The sequence below is a fragment of the Eriocheir sinensis genome, chromosome 2, assembly GCF_024679095.1.
Source record: "Eriocheir sinensis breed Jianghai 21 chromosome 2, ASM2467909v1, whole genome shotgun sequence".
NCBI lineage: Eukaryota > Metazoa > Arthropoda > Malacostraca > Decapoda > Varunidae > Eriocheir > Eriocheir sinensis.
Window position 1 is genome coordinate 24108294 of NC_066510.1, and position 20943 is coordinate 24129236.

Sequence of the window (20943 nt, forward strand, 5' to 3'; positions counted from 1 at the left end):
CACACACACACACACACACACACACACACACACACACACACACACACACACACACACACACCAAATCAAGGCAAAATAGTTACCCCGATATAATTTGCCTTAATGTTGGAGTCCAGTCCGAGGGGGAAAAAAAGGGAATATTAAGACAAAAATTAGGCATAGGAAAACTCTGCCTTAATCAGCCGAATATGAAGCAGACTTTCCGAAGTGACATTTTTGCATTCATATTTTTAAACATGTTCCAAATCATCCCAGTGGTAATTATGAAGGAGCTCTTTTCATTCATTCGTCTCTCTCGCGCTCTAGCTCTCTCCGGCTCGCTCTCTCTCTCTCGCCCTCTCTCCCTAATCATCCATATCTCGTATTCTCAAATGCTTCTGGTTCTTGGTGTGATCATTTTCTAAGGCCACAGAGACAATGCTTCGGGTTCTCAAGAGTGTTTCACCTGTTCATGACGTAGAAATCTCGCAAAAATACCGCCAGAGATATTAAAACACTCATGGAAATCCCTACAACGTCTACGAGAGCTTCTTGAAACAGATATCACAAGGCCCTGAAACGTTTTGAGAGTACGGGCTCATGATAGTCGTATTTATAAGTGGGTGCAATGATCTCGACCTCACGCCTTTCTGTTAACTCACTTTCCTACCTCTCTCTTTATTTCCTCCGTGGACGAAACACTGAAGCAAAAGAAGGCCCTGTCATGATTCGTTGTTTTGTATTCTTTGACGATTGCACCTCTCACATCAGCTATCTCCAAAGGCCAAAAAGAAGATCATTTGTGTCCCCATGAGTGTTTTTTTAGGGTCATGGTAAAGAAGAAAGGTCAAACTGCCACCAGGGCCATTAAACGTCTCCTGGAAATGCCCACACCTCCTACGAAAGCCTTGTTGAATACGTGTTCTTGGGTGCCGAAATGCTAAGAATGTGGCTCCTTGTGTGTAATGCCTCGGTTTTTTTTTGGTTCGATGCTCCGGGATGATTTGAGGCCGAATGAAAGTTAGGTTAGGTTAGGTTAGATTAGGTTAGGTTAGGTTATTGTTGTATTGTATTGTTGTATAGGTATTGTTGTATTGTTGTATGGCGAGTTATTCCGATTTCTGAGAAGAGAGTCAGTAAAACACACACACACACACACACACACACACACACACACACACACACACACACACACACACACACACACACACACACACACACACACACACACACACACACACACACCGTTGCGCCTTTGCCCGACGGGAGGAAGAGTGTAGGGGAGAGAAAGAACAAAAGTGAGGGGAGAAGAGGCGAAGGAAATGAAAGGGAAGAAGAGAAGCGAGGGGAGAGGAGAGGAGAGAAGAATGGAAAGAATGTGAAAAAAAAGAAGTGAGGCGAAGAGGGAAAAGAGAGGAGAACTAGAGAGAAAGAAGTTACCAGGATAGAGAATGAGAAGTGAGGAAGAGAAGATAAGAGAAGAGGAGAGTAGAGGAGAGAGAGAAAGAGAGAGTCCCCTGAGGCAGCCAGAGAGCAGCCGGCAGCGCATGTACGTCTGTGTTAACGCCCGCACACAGCTGCTCACGTGTCGGCGAGGACCGGCGGGACTTGTGTACACGACCCTGGCGGAGGCGGCGATGACGGGGCCTGCAACGCGAGCCCTCAGTGTGGAGGCCCCGCCCGACACTCACACCCAGCCTCCACCCACGCCCCCGTGATCTGTGCCTCCCCCAATCCTCACCCTCACCCTCCTTCTGCTTCATATCCTTCTATGTATCCTTCTGCTTGTCCTACGTATCTTTATCCTCTCTGTATCCTCCACAGTATCTTCTACTCCACATCCTCTTCCTCTGTTCGCCTCCAGTCATATATCTTCGCTCCTTCTTGTCTCCTGCCCTCCTTCTGTTTAATATCCTTCTGTGTTTCCTTCTCTTTCTTCTATGTAAAGTTTTATCCTTTTTTTGTATCCCCTCCACATCATCTCCTGCTGGTTGACATCCTCTTCCACTGTTCGTCTTCACATACATCTTCCTAAACTTTCTTCGACCCTCTTTATCTCCCTCTGCTGTTATTAGCATTTCTTCCTTGTCATCACTTTCCACATCATCATCTTATTGCTGCTTCTCATCTTTTACATTCTCCTTTGCCTTCATACATCTCTCTAAGTTCTCTCACTCTTCTTCATCATTAGTCCTCTCTGCATTTTTCTCATTATCCTTCAACTTCTCCTTCTTCTCCATTCTTTCCTCCACCCACGTAACCCTGAATTCCCCATTTATCCTTACCTCCTGCTTTTTATTCTTTTCTTCTTTCTTCTAATCACAATCTTTCAACTCTGCATCCTCCACCATCATCCCGTTGTGCTCATCCTCCACATCCCTCTTCGTTTTCCTCATCCTCAGCATCTTCCTCTACCTCATCTTTCATGCTCTCCACTTTCTATTTATCCTTCCCTTCGTGCTTCCTGCCATCCTTATCTTTTGCATCCTCTTCTTCCTCCACTCTATCCTCTCCTTCTCTTCTTCTTCCTTCACCTCCACCTCCTCTTACGTGTTCAGTATAAAGACTAATGGTATATATTTTTTTCTCTGCACATACTTGTTATTCGTGTTTCTTCCCATCCTTTGCATCCTCTTCTTCCTCCACTCTATCTTTTCCTTCTCTTCTTCTTCCTTCACCTCCACCTCCTCCTCCGTGTTCAGTATAAAGACTAATGGTATATATTTTTTTCTCTGCACATACTTGTTATTCGTGTTTCTTCCCATCCTTCCTTTCCTTACTGTCCTCCTCTTTCACGGGTTCTTTCCCCTGTTTCCATCTTCTAAACCTTCCTTGATCATTTTATTCCAGCCTTTTACCCACATCTTCCTCCTCTTTCTCGTCCCCTTCGTTCACCGCCATCATCCTTAGTTTGTTATTCCATCATTTAATTTTCTTCTCTCTCTTCCTTACCCGGTCTTTCTTCCCTCTGTTTTCCCTCTCCTCCTTCGCGTCCTACTTTTCCTCTCCTTTCTCTTCTTCCTCGCCCTCTTTTTGATCACCTTTTTCCTCCTCCTCTTTCTCCTCTTGCTCTTCTTCCTTCTCCTCCTCCTCCTTCTTCTTCTTCTCCTCCATCATTAACGTCATTATCGCTGCCATCTTTGTCATTATAGATAGGCGTCATTAATTGCACTTTTTCTCTCGCCCTATCATGAACACCACCACCACCACCACCACCACCGTCAACACCACCAACACCCGATTCTTGTTCACTTTGTCCCCCTGTGTATTCTCCTTCAACTAATAATTACGTGTTTTGTCTTCTTATTTTGTGGGTTTTTTTTTGTAAGTTTTGATTTTTGATAACTACTGAATTTTGGCCCTTGATGAATTTTCTGCATTATTTCCTCGTTCGTTTTCGCATCTATATTCCCTTGTGCTCTTTCTTCTCTTCGTCTTTTTTGCTTTCCCCCTAATCCACTGTTTCATCTGCTTTTTTCGTTGTTTTGTTTTTGTTTATGATCTGCCTCTTGTTTCTCTTCACTTCTCCCCTCCTTAATCTTCCCCATCGCTGTTTTGTTTTCTCTCTCTCTCTCTCTCTCTCTCTCTCTCTCTCTCTCTCTCTCTCTCTCTCTCTCTCTCTCTCTCTGTTTTCTTTCTTTCTTTCATTACTTCCATTCCTTTTCTTCTTTTTTGCATGCTTTTTTACTTTATTTTTATCTCGTTTTCGTTTTCTTTCTTCCTCTCTCTTTCTCTCTCTATCCATCTTTTTGCTGTCTTTCTTTTGTTGTCTCCTTTCCGTTTTCCAGTATTGCTTTCTCTCCTGTTTCTTATTTCTTCTTATTTTTCTATATTTTTTCCTTTCACTATTTTTCCGTCCTCCTCCTCCTCGTCCTCTTCCGCCTTCCTTTTATTCTTGTTCCTGTTTTTTTTTTGTAGTCAGCTTTTTCTTCGCTTTCCTTGTTGTTATACTTTTTTTTTACATCTTTTTTTCTTCTTCTCATTCTTGTTCTTGTTTCTCTTTTTTGGATTCATCTTTTTCTTCGTTTTCCTTGTTATTCTTCTTCTTTTTTTACTTTTCCTTCTTCTTTTTCTTCTTCTTCTTCTTCTTCTTCTTCTTTTTTATCTTGTTCAATGTCTTCAGATTCTTCTACATCATCTCCTACGTCATCGTCATCGTTATCATCATCACCATCAAAATCTTCATCTTCTTCTTCTTCTTCTTCTTTATCATCTTCTTTATCTTCTCTGTTTCTTGTCCTGCGGGTGGGGCGCTGATAATAATCTCTTGGACAGTAGCCATCCCTCGCTCCGAACTGCCACAACACGGAAGTTTTACATCAATTTCCCTGCGACACGGCAACTCTTATATTTATCACGTTTTGCCCCCCTCAGCCCCCAACCCCCTTACCCGCTACCTCTCTCTCTCACGCTTACTCTCTCTGTCTGTCTATCTTTTTGTCTATCTATATTTATCACGTCTAAATCCTCTTATTTCTTTTCAATTTCATTCTATCTTTTGAGCATTATCCTTGTTTTTCACCTTTCCGTTTATTTCCTTCAGTTTGAGAACATACAGCATTTTGTAAGATCATTTTCAGACCTTACTTTATCCCTCAAACTTAAATCTCCTCACCAGTCACTTACCATTCCATAACGACGCTCATATTCAAATCCGTATGTATCTTTTTTTTTCTTCTTTTTTAATCGTCTTTGTGTTTCTTTTATTCAGATTCTCATTTTCTTGCCTCATTTCTTTTTTTGGTCCCTGATCCCAAGACGCTGCACGCTGAAGGCCATTGCAGGGCGTCGCCTCCCCAGTGAAGGCTTTTGAAGGTGTTCGGGAGCATTGATGCCGGCTGACAGATCCATCACACACGCATGAATATTTCCAGCCTCCTCCTCCTCCTCCTCCTCCTCTTCCTCCTCCTCCTCTTCCCTTGTTCCTCTCTCTCTTCATCCTCTTCATCTTTCTCACACTCCTTCCTACGCTTCCTCTTCCTCACCTTTGTCTTCTTTTGTCACTCCCTTATGTTTCCTTTGTATGGTTTTGTATTTATGTATCTTTTTTTCTCTCCTACGTATGTTTCTTTCTAAGTTTTTCATTGTACTCCTGTGTGAAAAGTTTCACGGTATTTGTTGGTATTATTCTCTCTCTCTCTCTCTCTCTCTCTCTCTCTCTCTCTCTCTCTCTCTCTCTCTCTCTCTCTCTCTCTCTCTCTCTCTCTCTCTCTCTCTCTCTCTCTCTCTCTCTCTCTCTCTCTCTCTCTCTCTCTCTCTCTCTCTCTCTCTCTCTCTCTCTCTCACCATGGATTACTTCTTTTTCTCTATCCGTCTCTATCTTCGACGCCTCTGCTGCCTTCTGCCTCCCCGCCCTCCCCTCCCTTCCTCCCTCCCACCGCCGCCCCTCATAACTTAGGCCAGACTCGCGCCCTGGGACTCGTGTGTAACCCAAGGTGCTTCTTCAACCTCCTGCCGGATATAAAACGGGACTTTACTTTTGTCTCAGCCAGAACTAATGTTATTGGAGCTCTCTCTCTCTCTCTCTCTCTCTCTCTCTCTCTCTCTCTCTCTCTCTCTCTCTCTCTCTCTCTCTCTCTCTCTCTCTCTCTCTCTCTCTCTCTCTCTCTCTCTCTCTCTCTCTCTCTCTCTCTCTCTCTCTCTCTCTCTCTCTCTCTCTCTCTCTCTCTCTCTCTCTCTCTCTCTCTCTCAATGTGTGTGTGTGTGTGTGTGTGTGTGTGTGTCTAAAAGAAGAGTTATATCTACTTTATCTACAGATTTCATGCCAGATGGTCTTTAGAGGATACTGCTCCCTTTCTTTTTCTCAGTTCTTCCTCTTCCCTTTTTACTTTATTTTCCACCTGTCCACCCGTCTTAGTCTCTCTTCCTCTTCCATCTTTTGTTTTCTTTAGTGATGAGAGGGATACAAAAATTATTCGTGTTATGCTATATAGGCTCTCTCTCTCTCTCTCTCTCTCTCTCTCTCTCTCTCTCTCTCTCTCTCTCTCTCTCTCTCTCTCTCTCTCTCTCTCTCTCTCTCTCTCTCTCTCTCTCTCTCTCTCTCTCTCTCTCTCTCTCTCTCTCTCTCTCTCTCTCTCTCTCTCTCTCTCTCTCTCTCTCTCTCTCTCTCTCTCTCTCTCTCTCTCTCTCTCTCTCTCTCTCTCTCTCTCTTTGTGTAGCACGAGTTCTCACAGTCAGTTATTGTCCCACTCACCCTTTACACCATTCTTCCATTGCTTACCTGTTTTAATTCTTCTTCGGTAAAAAGTGCGATGGTCCTATCTCCTCTCTTCCTTTACTCCTCCTCCATTTCCTTTTCCTTCCCCTCCCACACACCCCGACCCTCCCCAGACCCTCCTCCCACACACGTTTCCTCTCTCCATCCCTCCTTTCTAAACCCCTCTACCTTCTCTTCCTCCTGCACTCTCTACCTTCCGTCCCTCCTTACCCCTCCCTTACCTTCCCTCCCTCCCCCAGAGAAGGTGCTCAGGGCCTCAGTAAATAAGGGCCGTCTTGGAATACCAGTTGTTTTCTCGCTAATCTCGCGTCTTCAATTTCGGTCCCAAAATGAAATTGCCCGGAGCCGTCTGAACGCTCGTGGGGGCCATCGTAATTTTACCATTAATCTGAATATACCGTCTTTCTTGCCGCGGGTTTCTGAAGTCATATAACAAAGCCGGCCTGAGTTAAGGAGGCTGAGGCCGCGGCTTTGTTGTGTGGGCGAGACTCTTGGAGCTGAGGGCGCGGGGAGTGTTAGGCCTCCCCCATGAAGGGACCACGCCGGACGGAATGGGTTTTGATGGTCTCGTAGGGCGACCAGTCTTGTGATTGCTCTGTAAGAAGCGACGGATGCGAGGCTCCTGTTTTACTGGACTGGGTATGAAAGAGGAAGAAAAAGTCGTCCATTCTACTTTTTTTTATTTGTATTTGCTTTTTATGGAGTAGCCTTTTATTTAATTCTCAAAAAGCTTGTGTATACGTTTGTTTTGTGTGCGTTCTTTTATTTTTTTATTTTTTTATAGATGGATGGAGAAGGTTGCGAGATGCTTTATCGACCCATTGCTGGCTTAGGTCACATTTTCAGTAATAGATAGGACACATTTTTAAACGTAGAAGGGTTACATCTTCGTAGATAGATGGGTCGCATTCTTATAGATAGATGGGTCACATTCATAAAAATAGGTGGATGAGGTATGTCGGGCGGTGCTGTCGTCCCTGTGCTGGTTTGGGTCACGTGGCGGAATGCGCGTCTCTATCCCCTTCCTGTGTGGCTTTTTGTTATTCCTTCCGCATCCTGCAGCGGCGCCATAGACTTCTGCCTCTGAGGGTTATCGCCCCATGATGCCGCGGCGGTGGTGTTATGCTGGCTTCTGTCTGCGTTGTTTGTGTTATTGAGTTTGTTTGTGTGTATGTGTTCTTGTAGGCTACGTGTTTGTTTGTTTGTTTGTTTGTGGGTTTGTGTGTGTGTGTGTGTGTGTGTGTGTGTGTGTGTGTGTGTGTGTGTGTGTGTGTGTGTGTGTGTGTGTGTGTGTGTGTGTGTGTGTGTGTGTGTGTGTTTGCCTTCCTGCTTGTCTTTTTCATCCTTAAGCCATGTGTTTATTTGACCTCGAGACATATATTGAATATTTTCCCATATTTTCACAGCAATGTGTCTATCTGTCTATTTGATATATATATATATATATATATATATATATATATATATATATATATATATATATATATATATATATATATATATATATATATATATGCACAAATATGAATGTACATGCATATGCATATGCATACATAAAAACACCCCCACTTACACAACACATATACGCACATACCTATATTGTTGTTTCCCGTCTCTGCACCCTTCATGTGTTTTCAGTGTGTATAACAAATGATAACTGGTATCCATAAAACGACGAGAATCCTTAGAGACAAAGAATCCTCGATTGATAATTAAGAGATGAACTGAATCCTCGGCAAAAAAAGACTCCCAGTGATTCCGTTGCAGTTCAGTCCTGCGGGGCTTTTCTCCGACCTGAGAAGGAAAAAAAAATATTGTTAATTAAAGCAAAACCCTATCAGGCTCCATTAATAAATGACTGCAGCGCTTGAGCAGCGATATTCCCCGAGGCTGGCAAGATCCCTGGCGTCGGTGGCGGGACGGCGAGGAGGCAGGAGGAGCAGGCGAAGGGAAGCAGTAATGCAGGAGGCGGTGATGGAGCGGCGGGCTGGTCAGCAGCCTTGAGGGTGCTGGGCGGCGGGTAATCCTCTTAATGGGAGGGGAGAGAGTGTGCGCCGTGTGGGAACAAGACACACCGACAGGGAGACGAGAGGCATTACAACACACACTTAAAGGAATGAGTGATCGAGAGAGAGAGTAATAGTAAGTGAAGTAAAGGAAGAGGAGACCACCCAGGAGACAAGGAGCATGAAGAAAATATCTCTGTCGCGTAGTAGAAAATTATCTCCCTGTTGAATCTTCACACCTCGTCCGTAGCCCGTGCGCGAGACTATTTCTGGCCCCGCGATCTTCTGCCCCGCCTCCGCCGCTACTTATGCCCGCAGTTTTATCTTCCTGTGTGAGCTTTTTTTCCCCTCTAATCTACCCTTGTTTCAATCTTTCGTTATCTCTCTCTCTCTCTCTCTCTCTCTCTCTCTCTCTCTCTCTCTCTCTCTCTCTCTCTCTCTCTCTCTCTCTCTCTCTCTCTCTCTCTCTCTCTCTCTCTCTCTCTCTCTCTCGCTCTCTCTCTCTCTCTCTCTCTCTCTCTCTCTCTCTCTCTCTCTCTCTCTCTCTCTCTCTCTCTCTCTCTCTCTCTCTCTCTCTCTCTCTCTCTCTCTTTTTCACTTCATTCATCCTTTCATTCATTCATTCATTCATTCATTCGTCGCCTCGTTTTTCACCTAGATTTACTTTTACTTTCACTTATCAATCATTCTGCCACACTAAAAACCGCCATTGTTTACTCCAAGACGGGCTGAGATAAACAAACTTGAAAATTTATACAAAGTCTTCCTTCTTCTTGTCTTGGTTCCTGGCGTCTTCATTTTTATGTGAAGTAATACATTTCATTGTGTTTTCCGAAAGAGCCATTGTGATCACCTTTTAAATAATATACGCCATTTTCGACGTTTTTGATGCTATCGTAAAAGTTAGCCTTGAATTTGGGAGTCTTGTAAAAGCTAAACATTGAGGACGAAGAGATGACTTGGACTCTTTCTTGTGTTCATTATTGAGTCCAAAGAAGACACAGCAGCGGGATGCCAGAGATGAAGATTCCTTTTTCCTGTCTTTGCTTCTCCTTTTGTTTGTGTGTTTCTTCTTCTTGTGTGTGTGTGTGTGTGTGTGTGTGTGTGTGTGTGTGTGTGTGTGTGTGTGTGTGTGTGTGTTGAGCTCGTTCCCCTTGTCTTCAGTTTCAGCAACACTTGAGTTCGGTAGTCCCGTAAGTCATGGCCGTGAGAGAGATCTTAGCGCTCCTGAGTTATCTTCAAGGACGCCGCGTCTTGTAAGCCTTCATTTGTTACCTTATTACTTTGTTTACAGTCTGCTTTATAGTGCGCGATTTTTAAGCTGCTTTTTCTTGCCTCTTCCCCAGCTGTACCGCACGGTGGAGAAGATGTGGGGAGGTGGAGGCCCTGGAGGAGGTGGTGGTGGAGGTGGAGGTGGAGGGCTGCCTGCAGTAGGAGGCCCTCCAATCGTTGGTGAAGGTCACACTCCCTCTGCACACACACAAGAAGGCCAGGATGTCAAGATGACCTCCGCCTCGCCACCGCCCACATCAGTGGCAACGTCACTCCCTTCTATATCAGCATCGTCCACGCCACCCGCACCGCCCACGCCCATGGACACCTCGCACCTACCGGCCATGCTCTCCCAGCTCTCCCAGGGGCTGAGTGCCGCCGCTGCCAGCATGCAAAGGGACTCGCCCCCGCCCACCACTAACCACCACACCCCCACCTCCAGCGCCCACCTGCCGGCTCCACCCTCGCCGACGCCCCTGGATTCCTCTTCCTCATCCCAGGACGTTATGAAGATGGTGAGTACGATATTGTGTGTGTTTTAACAAATTTTCCTTTTTTCTCTACGGGTTCAGAATCTTTTTTACCTTTTTACCGATTTCCTGTTAAGTATCAGTTTTGTGTAGTGTAGAAATGCATTGCCGCACCATACTCTGTGTACACTATCAAGCTGCAACAAGTATGAGGTCGTTATAACATTTTGATTTTAATATTACGTATGTCAGTGTGCTTTACGAGCGCCGAAAGTTTCACACCAACAATTTTACTGCGCCGCCAAAGAGACCGACCCACCACAAAGTCAGTTTAATAACGTGGACTTACTGTCGTACTGACCTTTAATTAGAACGACGGCCGCCGCGATGATCCTTATGCCCGATGATCTGTCACGACCCCGCGAAACACTCAGCAGGGTGTGGATGACCTCCTTCCTTGAGTCAGGCGGGCGGGCGCCTCCTGCTGGGGGTCAGGCCGCCCCACATGATGATAATGAAGAGCTGCTCAGTTTGTTTCTTTCTCTTCCCGTCACCGCCGCTCGCGCTCCCGAGACTGAGATAACATTGTGACCATTGTTGGTGTAGCTGTAGTTGATGTTGTTGCTGTTGTTGCTGTTATTATTATTATTATTTAGGATGTTTTGGTGTTTTTCTCATTGCAGGCACCAATAGCTGTGGTTTGTGATGAAGAGTATTTATAGTCTTTTGAGTCTTCATAACTATTTTTCCCTTTTTTTTAATCGTTAATAGCGATTTGTCTTGATTTTATTCCGTTTTCTTTGCTAATGATTTTTGCTCCCTCCTCCAACCCAAAAAATGGAATAGTATTTTTGCTTGATAGTCATCGTCCTGATCATCTCCCCTCCTCCTCCTCCTCTTGCAACCTCTCCTCCTCCTCCTCCTCTTCATCCTCCTTCCCCCCTCTCCTCTTCCTCTCTCTGCTCCTCCTCTTGCTTCCGCTGCTCCTCCTCCTCCTCCTCTCTCCCCTCAGTCTCCTCCTCCTCTTTCGCCTCTTCGTCCCCTTCATCCCGGCTTTTCCACTTTTGCCTCCTTTGCCTTCTCCATCTCTTCCTCTTTTTTTTATAAGTGTTCCTTCTTTCTTTTCTTTCTTTTTAAGCGCTGCAGTCTCTCCACTCCCCCCAGGCGCTCATTCAATTTTCCTTTTGCCATCCCCCCAGATTTTAGTTATCAAGCGTTATCCTCAATTCCCTTTTGCCTCTGCTATCCTCCTCTGCTTTCCTTTTGTTGCATGTTAGCTTCCTATCACCCTTGGCGCTTACTCCATTTTTTTCGTTCCCTCTCCCTGCACTCGTTTCATTCGCCATCTATTGAGTCTCTTTATTGTTATTCTTTCTCTGTGACTCTCTCTCTCCTTATGTCTCTCTCTCTCTCTCTCTCTCTCTCTCTCTCTCTCTCTCTCTCTCTCTCTCTCTCTCTCTCTCTCTCTCTCTCTCTCTCTCTCTCTCTCTCCGCTTTCACTCTCCCTTTTTCCATTAATTCTCCCACTTACACAACCCCTTTTTGTCCCCCCACGTTCTATATTTTAATCGACAATATCCACTTCCATGTGTTCTCTTTCCTTTCTCCCCTCTCTTTAACAAAAGGCCTTTCCCCTCGTTTCATTTTCTCACGATATTTTCATGCCGGGTATTTTCTTCTGTCCTCCTCTCCCTCCGCCTCCCTCGACGCCGCCCCTGTGACCGGAGCTGAGAATGGACAATAAAAGGAGAGGTTGGAATATAGACGTTTTCTCCCTCCTCATTATCCACTTCGGCCACGGCGGACAAATGATCAGAAAAATGGACATGAACAGGAAGAAAAGGGGGACGAAAAAGTGCGCCCGTAAAAACAGTCGCATGCGCGTATACAAGAGCCATTACTTTTTGTTTCTTTCGGCTTTCTCTTCTTCTTCCATTTCCTCCCCCCGCGCGTCTGCAGTTGGTAAGGAAATATTCTGTGAAATCGGAGGGAAAAACAGAGATTGCTGGTTGTTATTGGAGGGAGGAAAGATAAGATGGGGCGAAGGCAAATATTACTCCGTTCTCCCCCTTCCTCCGCTGCAGCGCCCTCCATCGCCCTCGGGTCCTGCCAAGATATACGTAGGCCGCTCTGTGCAGGTTTATGGCTGTGGTTTATAGCCGCTCGTAGAGGCAGCACCGTGAAGTCTTGGGGCGGTGGAAAGTCAAGAGAAGGCAAGCGTTCTGAGCCTTCTTGCGAAAAAGGAAATTCTTGATAGGTTTGTTGCGAGTTCGTCTCAGACTTTTTAATCTAACTAGCGATGGAGTGTTGATGTTTGGTTGGTGTATAGCTCGGGTTATATAAGAGAGGAAAAAGAAGTAGCAACGTTCCTTAGAGGTCTCCGATGCATCTTTTGTCTTGGTTTGGACGTTAAAGGAAGGCGAAGAAAGGGAGCTGCAAATATGGACTCTTTGATTTTGAGAACGACGAAAACTGTGCAAGAGGTTGGTTGTTCTTTTGTTGGCAATGTCTCGTTTATTACCGTCTCGTGTGTGTGTGTGTGTGTGTGTGTGTTTGTGTGTGTGTGTGCGTGTGCGTGTGCGTGTGCGTGTGTGCGTAGCTCCTGTTCCCGATGCGCTGCCATACTTGTCCTCGCAAAAGTGTCATCACCAATACTGCCATCTCGCCGAAAAAGGGAAAAAATCAAGCGAGAGCGACGTCAGAATGTGCTTTGAGTGATCGCCAAATTGTACACGCCAATTTTCCCTTCCCGGCGCGCAGCAGTCCACCACCTCCACCTCCACCACCGCCACCCAAGAACCCCTCGTCGCGCCTACCCGCTGTGTTAGGCGGTAATAAGACCGTCGCGCTGTAATTTCTAAAACGCAGTATTGCCTAACTCAAGGACTGTTTAACTCGAGGCCATCTTTTTGCCCCCGCCTCCCGGTACCTCCGCCTCGGCCCATTTAGGCGAGCCATTTACCGCCGGCCCACTATACGAGCGCCAAGGATCCGAGAAACCAATTATCCGGGAATGAGAAATGGTTAATCTGAGGCCTTTTCCCCGCTGCAGACACAAGACGGGAGGCGGTAGACGCTAAGTTCAGGGCAAGGCTCACACGGACTCCTTTGTTCGCCGCGGAAAGAGACATAACATACGACCACTCTTTACGCTGCTTGTCCTTATGGCATCATCCTTAGAATTTACTTCCGATGACTTTCACGGCGGCGGCAATGCAGGAAGACGTGGCATTCACCGAGGAAGAAACTGTAAGCGTTTTCCGTGTTTTCCATCCCCGGTAAAGGTTTCGTAACTTCCCCGGCAAGACGTGTGCCATATGGGGCCACTCAGGGACGGCATTGTTGAGTGTTTTGCTCCTATCCACCGTGACACTAACGCTTGTGTGGTCGCCGGAACTAGACTGTCAGCTTACCCTTCACCCCCTCCCATGCCCTGCCCCAAACCCTCCTCAACCCTACCCACGTACCATCTCGTCTCCACCACGTGACAGCGAAAAACCCCACGGGAAGGAGTGACGGTGACAGGAAGTGCATTTATTTCACATTCAAACGAGGGTGATAGAACAGCAATCTTAAACGGAGAGGGACGGGGCGAGGAGGAACTTTGCTGCATGAGGTGTGTATGTATGTGTGCGGGTGTTTGGGGCGACATGTACCTCCCTGCCTGCCTTGGGACATCCGGTGCTGTGCCTGATAACGTGTGTGTCGGCGGTGGTGGTGTCTCGCCCAGTTCCTGACCCTCCCTGCGACCTTGTGCACGAGGGGGAAAAAAGGGAAAAAAAGACTCATCCACATGTTAATTCGTAAGCTGAGTAACTGATCCACCCACGTGCATGAGAGAGAGAGAGAGAGAGAGAGAGAGAGAGAGAGAGAGAGAGAGAGAGAGAGAGAGACGTTGAACAAGAAGCACCCTTATTGGCAGCGTGCTTGCTTTACATCACATTTCGCAGAAGTTCATGTGGGGAAGAAACGCTATTTGTCACCGTTAAAAAATCATGGCGAGTACACATTTAGAGAATCTGTAGATGCCCTTGCTGGAAAAAGAGAGGCCGCCCCGTTGGTTTAGTGTATTATGCAGCAGCTGAAAGACATAAATACTGTAAATCAATTAGCTCCGCGGCAACAGGTCTGCGGCAGCGTAACCTTTTGACACCGGAACCCATGAATTCAGCTTCGGATCTGCAGCGGCCAGCCAGATCTTCCCCCCTCTCAAACGGAGCCTGCGCCGTGGTCATGCGTATTAAAACCGGATTTTCTTAGTGCAGATTTCTGTGGAAAAGTCCGAGGAACATTGGGGGCTTAACTTTCACTTCAGATTTTGTCCCCCTTTCCCCAAAAATGAAAGGTAGGGAAAAATGTGAAAGGCCATATCCTTTTCCTTTGTTCGCCTCCATCTCCCCTCCACTGCGCCGGCACCCACTCTCACCTCTCCCCTCACTCAAAGCAGCTACCAGCCCTTCCCCTCCCCTCACTCAAACCAGCTTCAGCTCTCTCCTTCTCCACACTCCAAAGCAGTTTCAGTTATCGGTTCTCACTCACTCACTCATTCATTCGCTCCGTTATTTCAATTATCTTTCACCCCACAAATGTCGGATCTGTTTCTGTGGTCTGTCCATCGCTTTGTCTGTCTGTTTGCTTGCTTGTGGCTGTTTCCGTCTGTCTGTGGGCGTGTCTGTCTGTCTGTGTGTCTGCTTGCTGCTCGTCTTTGTCTGTCTGTCTGTCTCTGTCTGTCTGTCTCTTTGTCTGTCTGTCTGCCTCTCTCTCTCGCACTCACTCGCTCTCTCTCTCGCTCTCGCTCTCTCCCTCCCTACCTGCCTACCTGCCGCCCCATATAACTATGACTTTACATGTATGCCAGCAGATTCTTTCCTTATACATTTTACACAACGGGAAAGAAAGAGACTTGTTCCTTCCTTTTCTCCGCGATCTTTGTTCCGATACGAAAGAATGCATGTGGCCGCCGCGGAGGCTTGATTTTATATATGCTTCTGTTTTTTTTTTTTTTAAGAGAGAGAGAGAGAGAGAGAGAGAGAGAGAGAGAGAGAGAGAGAGACTATGTGCTCGTCTGATTCATTGCAAGAAGAACTCGATCCCTTGTTGATTGATCACTAGCTTTGTCTCAATACATTACACTCCTTCCTCCTCCTCCTCCTCCTCCTCCTCCTCCTCCTCCTCCTCCTCCTTGTTATCCTACTTCTCGTATTTTTATTATGCACATCACGTTTAAGTGTTTTTTTTTTTGTTTTTTTTATATCTCGTTTTGATCGGCAGCCGTCTTCTCCTCTCCTGATTCCGTTTTAATCTTGAGGAACTGCCGTTTTTTCCCTCTCAGTCCTATCCTTCTTCCGACTCTCCCTCCTCCACTTCCTTTTCCTCCTTTATGCGCTTCCCTCGTATCCCCGGATTAATTCCCTTTCATTGGTGTTTTCTCTCACTCTTCTTCATGTATTTGTCTTGCGTCCATCACTACTTATCTTCCTATTTTCTTTTAATTTCACCCGCTCTCTCTCTCTCTCTCCCTTCCTCTCTCCCTGCTCTCCTCTCTTTCCCATGCCGTCATTATTACATTCTTTCTCGTCCCCCCAGCGCGTAATTTTCAACGCAACTTTATATTATTTCTTCCGTTTATTCCCTTTTACTCCTTCCTCATCATTATCTTCCTTCCTGTCGTTCCTGCGCTATCACGACTTACATTGCTCTCTCTTGCCATCCGTCATACATTCTCTCACTCCTGCCCGCCCCTACAGTCCCTCCTCCTCACCCTTATACCGCATCTCCAGTAATCTTTAACCCTTCTTTGCATTCCCCTTTCTTCCTCTTTGCTTCCCTTACTTCCCTCCCTTTCTCAACCTTCCCCTCCAATTTTCCCCGTTCCCTCCCTTTCCTCTCCTAACATGACTCCTTTTCTCCCCCTTCCCTTTCTCTTAGTCATTCATCCCTTTGCATTTCCCTCTCCCCCTTACCTCCCTCCCTTCCTCAACCTTTCCCTCCAATTTTCCCCGTATCCTCCCTTTCCTTTAACATGACCCCTTTTATTTTCTCCCCTAGCTTCCCTTTCTCTCAGTATTCATTCATCCCTTTGCATTTCCCCCTCCACCTTGCTTCCCTCCCTTTCTGAGCTTTCCCTTCGTCTAAGAAACCCAAAGTTGTTTTCCCCATACCTTCCCTCCCTTTCGTCCCCCTTCCCTTCCCCTCAGTATTCATTCATCCCTCTGTTTTCCCCTTTCCTCCTTGCTTCCCTCCCCTTTCTCGTCTTTCCTCACGTCTAAGACACCACACGTCCTCGTCTTCCCTTACCATTCCTTCCTTGCTTAACCTGCTTCCCCTCTGTCCCCCTCCGTCCCCCTTGCCTTGCCTTCCTCCCCTTGGCTCCCCATAGAACGCGCGGGGAAGGTAGCGTCGGCGCCACATCAGCTCCCCACGCCCGCCCGCCCGCCCGTCCGTCCTAAATTTAACTTCTTGCAAGCACATCGCCAAACACACTGACAGGCGGAAACTGCAGGGCGGAGAGGCACTGAGCCGTTCATATTGGGCTGGGGTAGCGAGGGCGAGTCGAGGGTGTGAGGGAGGTGGAGGCAAGGGGGTGAGGAGGTGGGTTCGAGGGGTGCGGGAGGGGTTAAGGAGGGCGAGGAAGGGTGAGGGTGGTAATCCCGGTGCTGGCACGTACGCCCTCAACCCCTCACCCGCCCAACTACCCACCCACTCATACCTCCCCAACCCGACGGCCACCCCATGCAACCCCACCTCTTCTTACCACGTCAACATACCACCACCACCACCACTATCGCCACTACTACAACTACCTTATCACCACTACATCTACTACCATAAACACCACCACCGCCACTACGACGCATTACCATCACCACCAGCACCACCAGCGGCGTCAACACCACATCACCATCAATCAACAGCCATGCCCAGGTCATTCAACTCAGCACCTTCCTCCCTAACTCCCCTCCACACTTCCTCTCTCTCTCTCTGCACTTATCATCCATGGCTCCTCCCCTGCACTGCAATTATCGTCGAATTATAAAATGTTCCCCTTCAACTTCAGCTCCTTCCCCTTCCCCAGTAAACAGCTTCCTCACTGACCTACAGAACAACACGTATACTTCACTCCCATACTCGGGGTGAAGAAAGAAGCCCCCAGCATACACCCTCCCGTAGCTAGCGTACCGACATACACCCAAGCATACAACTCCCTCACGCGCAGCCAACTCACGGATACGGCTGCCAAAACCCGTCACTCATCCGCCTAAACCACAGTCACCACACCCAGGCACACCCAGACCCGCTCATACCCTCTCCTGCAGCTCGTTTATAGCCGAAGGTGCCCATTCACACCTTTACTACACGCCCTGCACCCCTTACCTGTCCACCGCCACCCCTGCCCTAACCGATGCCCATCCCTTCCCTGCCCCCCGCCACCTTGCCTTACCTGCCTGCCCTGCCGTTTCCTTCTAATCTCAGCCCTTCCGTGTAAGTCATTCAGTCAGTCAGTCAGTCAATCAGTTAGTCTCTCTCTCTCTCTCTCTCTCTCTCTCTCTCTCTCTCTCTCTCTCTCTCTCTATCTCTCTCTATATCTCTCAACTCTCTCTCTCTCTCTCTCTCCTCTCTCTCTCTCTCTCTCTCTCCTCTCTCTCTCTCTCTCCTCTCTCTCTCTCTCTCTCTCTCAAAACATACAGAAATACATAATTACTACGGAAAGTTTATGTTTACACCTAAGCTTACATATTCATCATTATCATAAGCAACATCAACAGTGAATGACTAACTCTTCTTCACCGCTACTACCACCTTGTCCACTACTACTTCTACCTTTTCTACTACACTGCCATAAACACACTCAACATCATGGGCAGTTCTACTTCTAATACTTCCCTTGTCTTCTTCCTCTACATGCCGTGCCGCCGAAGTCTCTGTGCAACCAACCCCCTCAGCTCTCTTTGCTTCCCCTCGCCTCTCCTCGCCTCGCCCTCTTCCTCCCTCTCGGTCCAGTGTTCCGTCCAACTCCACCTTGGGCCTGCTGGTCACCGCTCCGTCTCTCGTCTGTCTTTTTTTGTTTCCGGCTCCCCTAACGTGTTTTCATCTACTCCCTTTAGAAATCGGTCCGTCAACGCGGGGAAAAATGAAGCCCAGGGAAAGTACGGCATAATGAACGCTGGAAGAACAAAAGTGAGCGATGCTTCCGCCAAGGACTTGATCATCGCTCGAGTGACTGTCAATGAAATTTCCCTTAAGTTTTGTATCGTTTTCTAGAGCATTTCGTCCCATCATAGTTCCACTTCATCCCGTTTTCCTTGTAGTAGAGTGCAGTTACTGTATATCTGACCTTACAGTTTTCCCTCCCTCCCTCCCTCGACCGGCTGATAATCACGATTGCTACCGTCCACTCCCTCGTCCCTCTCTCTGGCTCTCTCTCCCGCTCCAAGATGTTCAGTGTGGCGTGGGGGACTTTTGACAGTTTTTACCCCGAGGAACAGGTGAGGGAGGGGCGAGGGAGAGTGAGAGAAGAGTGGAGAGAAGGGAAAAACAGGAGGAGGAGGAGGACGACAAGGAGAAGGGGGAGGAGGAGGAGAACGAGGACGAGACCGGGGCTGAGGACTCGTATCGATTAAACATCTTAAACTCTGCCCATCTGGTTGCATTCCCATAAAAACGACGTCCATTAATAAATGAAACACAACGTGGATAACAATGCACATTACCGAGCCTCAGATAATAATAACAAAAATAACAACAGCCCAAAAAAGAAATAGATACCTTGAAAATATACACGTTATTTAATCCAACAAAAGATTAAAGGGGTAAAATAACTTGCAAAACACAGCTCTGGAATGCTGCTCCTCGCATTTTATTGCTCAATAATCGCCGTTTTCCCCGGGTTATGAGGCGACCCGAATTCTCAAAATGCTCCTCATGTTTCCGTCAATTACACCAGACCTGCCTCATAAGGACTGGCCCCAAAAATGCGCGCTGAGTTACATCCTTGAATTAATTTTGTGAGCGATTATCCTCCACAATGAGTGCCATTTTATGAAGGAATTCGCGCCGTAGTGTTGCCGGGCATCGAGGGTAATTATCGTGTTCGTCGATATGCTTGCCGCGCGTGGAGAGCCTCGAGCATCGCCGGGCGGGGAGGGGAAACTGCCTATCGGGACATCATGGGACTGTGGAGGAGGAAGAGGAGGTGGAAGAGGAGGAAGGGTAGAAAAGGAGGAAGAGAAGGAGGAAAATGAGGTGATGGAGAAAGAGGGTGACAAAGTGGAAGAACAGGAAGTGAAAGTGGTTGAAAAGAAGGAACAGGAATTGGAAGAAGAGGTGATGGAACAGGAAGTGGAAGAGGAGGAAGTGGAGAAAAGGAGTCAGATAAGGAGGAGAAGATGATGGAAAAAAAGAGAAAGAGGAGGATAAAGTGGAAGAACAGGAAGTGAAAGTGGAAGAAAAGTAGGAAGAGGAATTGGAAGAAGAGGTGAAGGAAGAGGAAGTGGAAGAGGAGGAAGAGAAGAAAAGGAGTCAGATAAGGAGGAGAAGATGATGGAAAAAAAGAGAAAGAGGAGGATAAAGTGGAAGAACAGGAAGTGAAAGTGGTTGAAAAGAAGGAACAGGAATTGGAAAAAAGAGGTGAAGGAAGTGGAAGAGGAGGAAAAGAAGGCAAAAAAAGGAGGTGATGGAAGAAGAGGAAAAGAAGAAGAAAGTGGAAAAAGGAGAAATGGAGGTGATGAAAGAAGAGGAAAAGGAGAAGAAAGTGGAAAAACGAGAAATGGAAATGGAAGAAGAGTAGAAAAATTCAGTGGAAGGAAAGCAGGAGTAAGAGGAGGAGATTAGGAGAAAAAAGGGGTGGAAGAGAAGCAGAGGAGGAGCAACACTTAATTAATAACGTAAAGTCGACTTATATGTAGGGAGGTGGACGCCCCTTCTTCCTTCCCTCCCTCCTTCCTTCCTTCCTCCTTCCTTCCTTCCTCCGCCAGCCACTCAAATGGTCTCACACGGTACACAGGACGCACATTCATCATTCATGTCAGCAGGGAGAGCAAGAACACGGGGAGTGCGTGCTTGCCTCCCTCACTGCTTGCTCTCACTCACTCACTCTCTCACTCTCTCTCACTCACTCTCTCACTCACTCCCTGCATTCACTTTCTGGTTCCCTCACTCACCCAGTCATTCATTCCCTCATACACACACACACACACACACACACACACACACACACACACACACACACACACACAGCAAGAAGGTTCATGCATTTAGCTTGAAGGAAGGTCATGACATAGTGTGTAAGTCTCCTTCAAAACCGTTGGATGTAATGTCTTTAGTGTGTGTGTGTGTTTGTGTGTGCGTGCATGAGGGTGAGTATCGCGGCGTTGCATGATGGGGAAGCCAGGCCGTGTTTGGGTTAGTTCGGGGCAGCGCAGATGTGGCGTGGCGGCGGTGGGGACTCTCCTTCCTTCCCTCGCCGGGCCTTGCTTGCCTTGTCTTGCTCCTACACTTGTTCGGGGATGTCGGGAATGACGTGAAGAGGACCAAGGCGTGCATGAGACCACCACGAATGCAGACAAAGATGTGGGGGGCCGGGGAGTTGTATGTTGTGTGTGTGTATGGATTTCAATGTCAGGGGAACACCATCTCGCGGGGATTCCAAGGAGGGCCATGAGATTTATAGCCTCTTTTTTGTCCCCTTTTGTGAGGGTAACCCGCTTTCCTTCCTCACCGGCCCTGACATTATCGCGGGGAGGCAGAGTTTTTGTTGGTGGAGTCCATTAAAGCCAGAGGCAGTTTAGGGTGGTATGTAGGGTGTTACGGAAAGGCCAGTGGTCAGGGCGGCGTGTTGCTGGCGGGGGGAGGGACACCGGGGGACGTGGCAGGGCGGGTGGCACAAGAAAGGGCGGCAGAATGGGGGGCATAAAAACGCTGGACGGTGCGGTAAATGGTGTATGATGGGGCATTACGCTCTCCGCGGTGCCCCCTTGCCGGCCATTGTGCGTGCAGCGTG

The 20943-nt window shown here is 47.4% G+C and overlaps 1 protein-coding gene across 4 annotated transcripts in view; it reads left to right on the forward strand.

Annotated features, from left to right (window-relative positions):
* The window catches only part of LOC127001540 (protein pygopus-like), a 202516-nt gene that overhangs the window by 40767 nt on the left and 140806 nt on the right, over window positions 1-20943 (forward strand). For all 4 annotated transcript variants that reach the window (XM_050866189.1, XM_050866171.1, XM_050866179.1 and 1 more), the window contains exon 2: window positions 9549-9989. In XM_050866189.1, the coding sequence (XP_050722146.1) occupies window positions 9549-9989 (441 nt within the window). The remainder of the gene's footprint in view (window positions 1-9548; window positions 9990-20943) is intronic.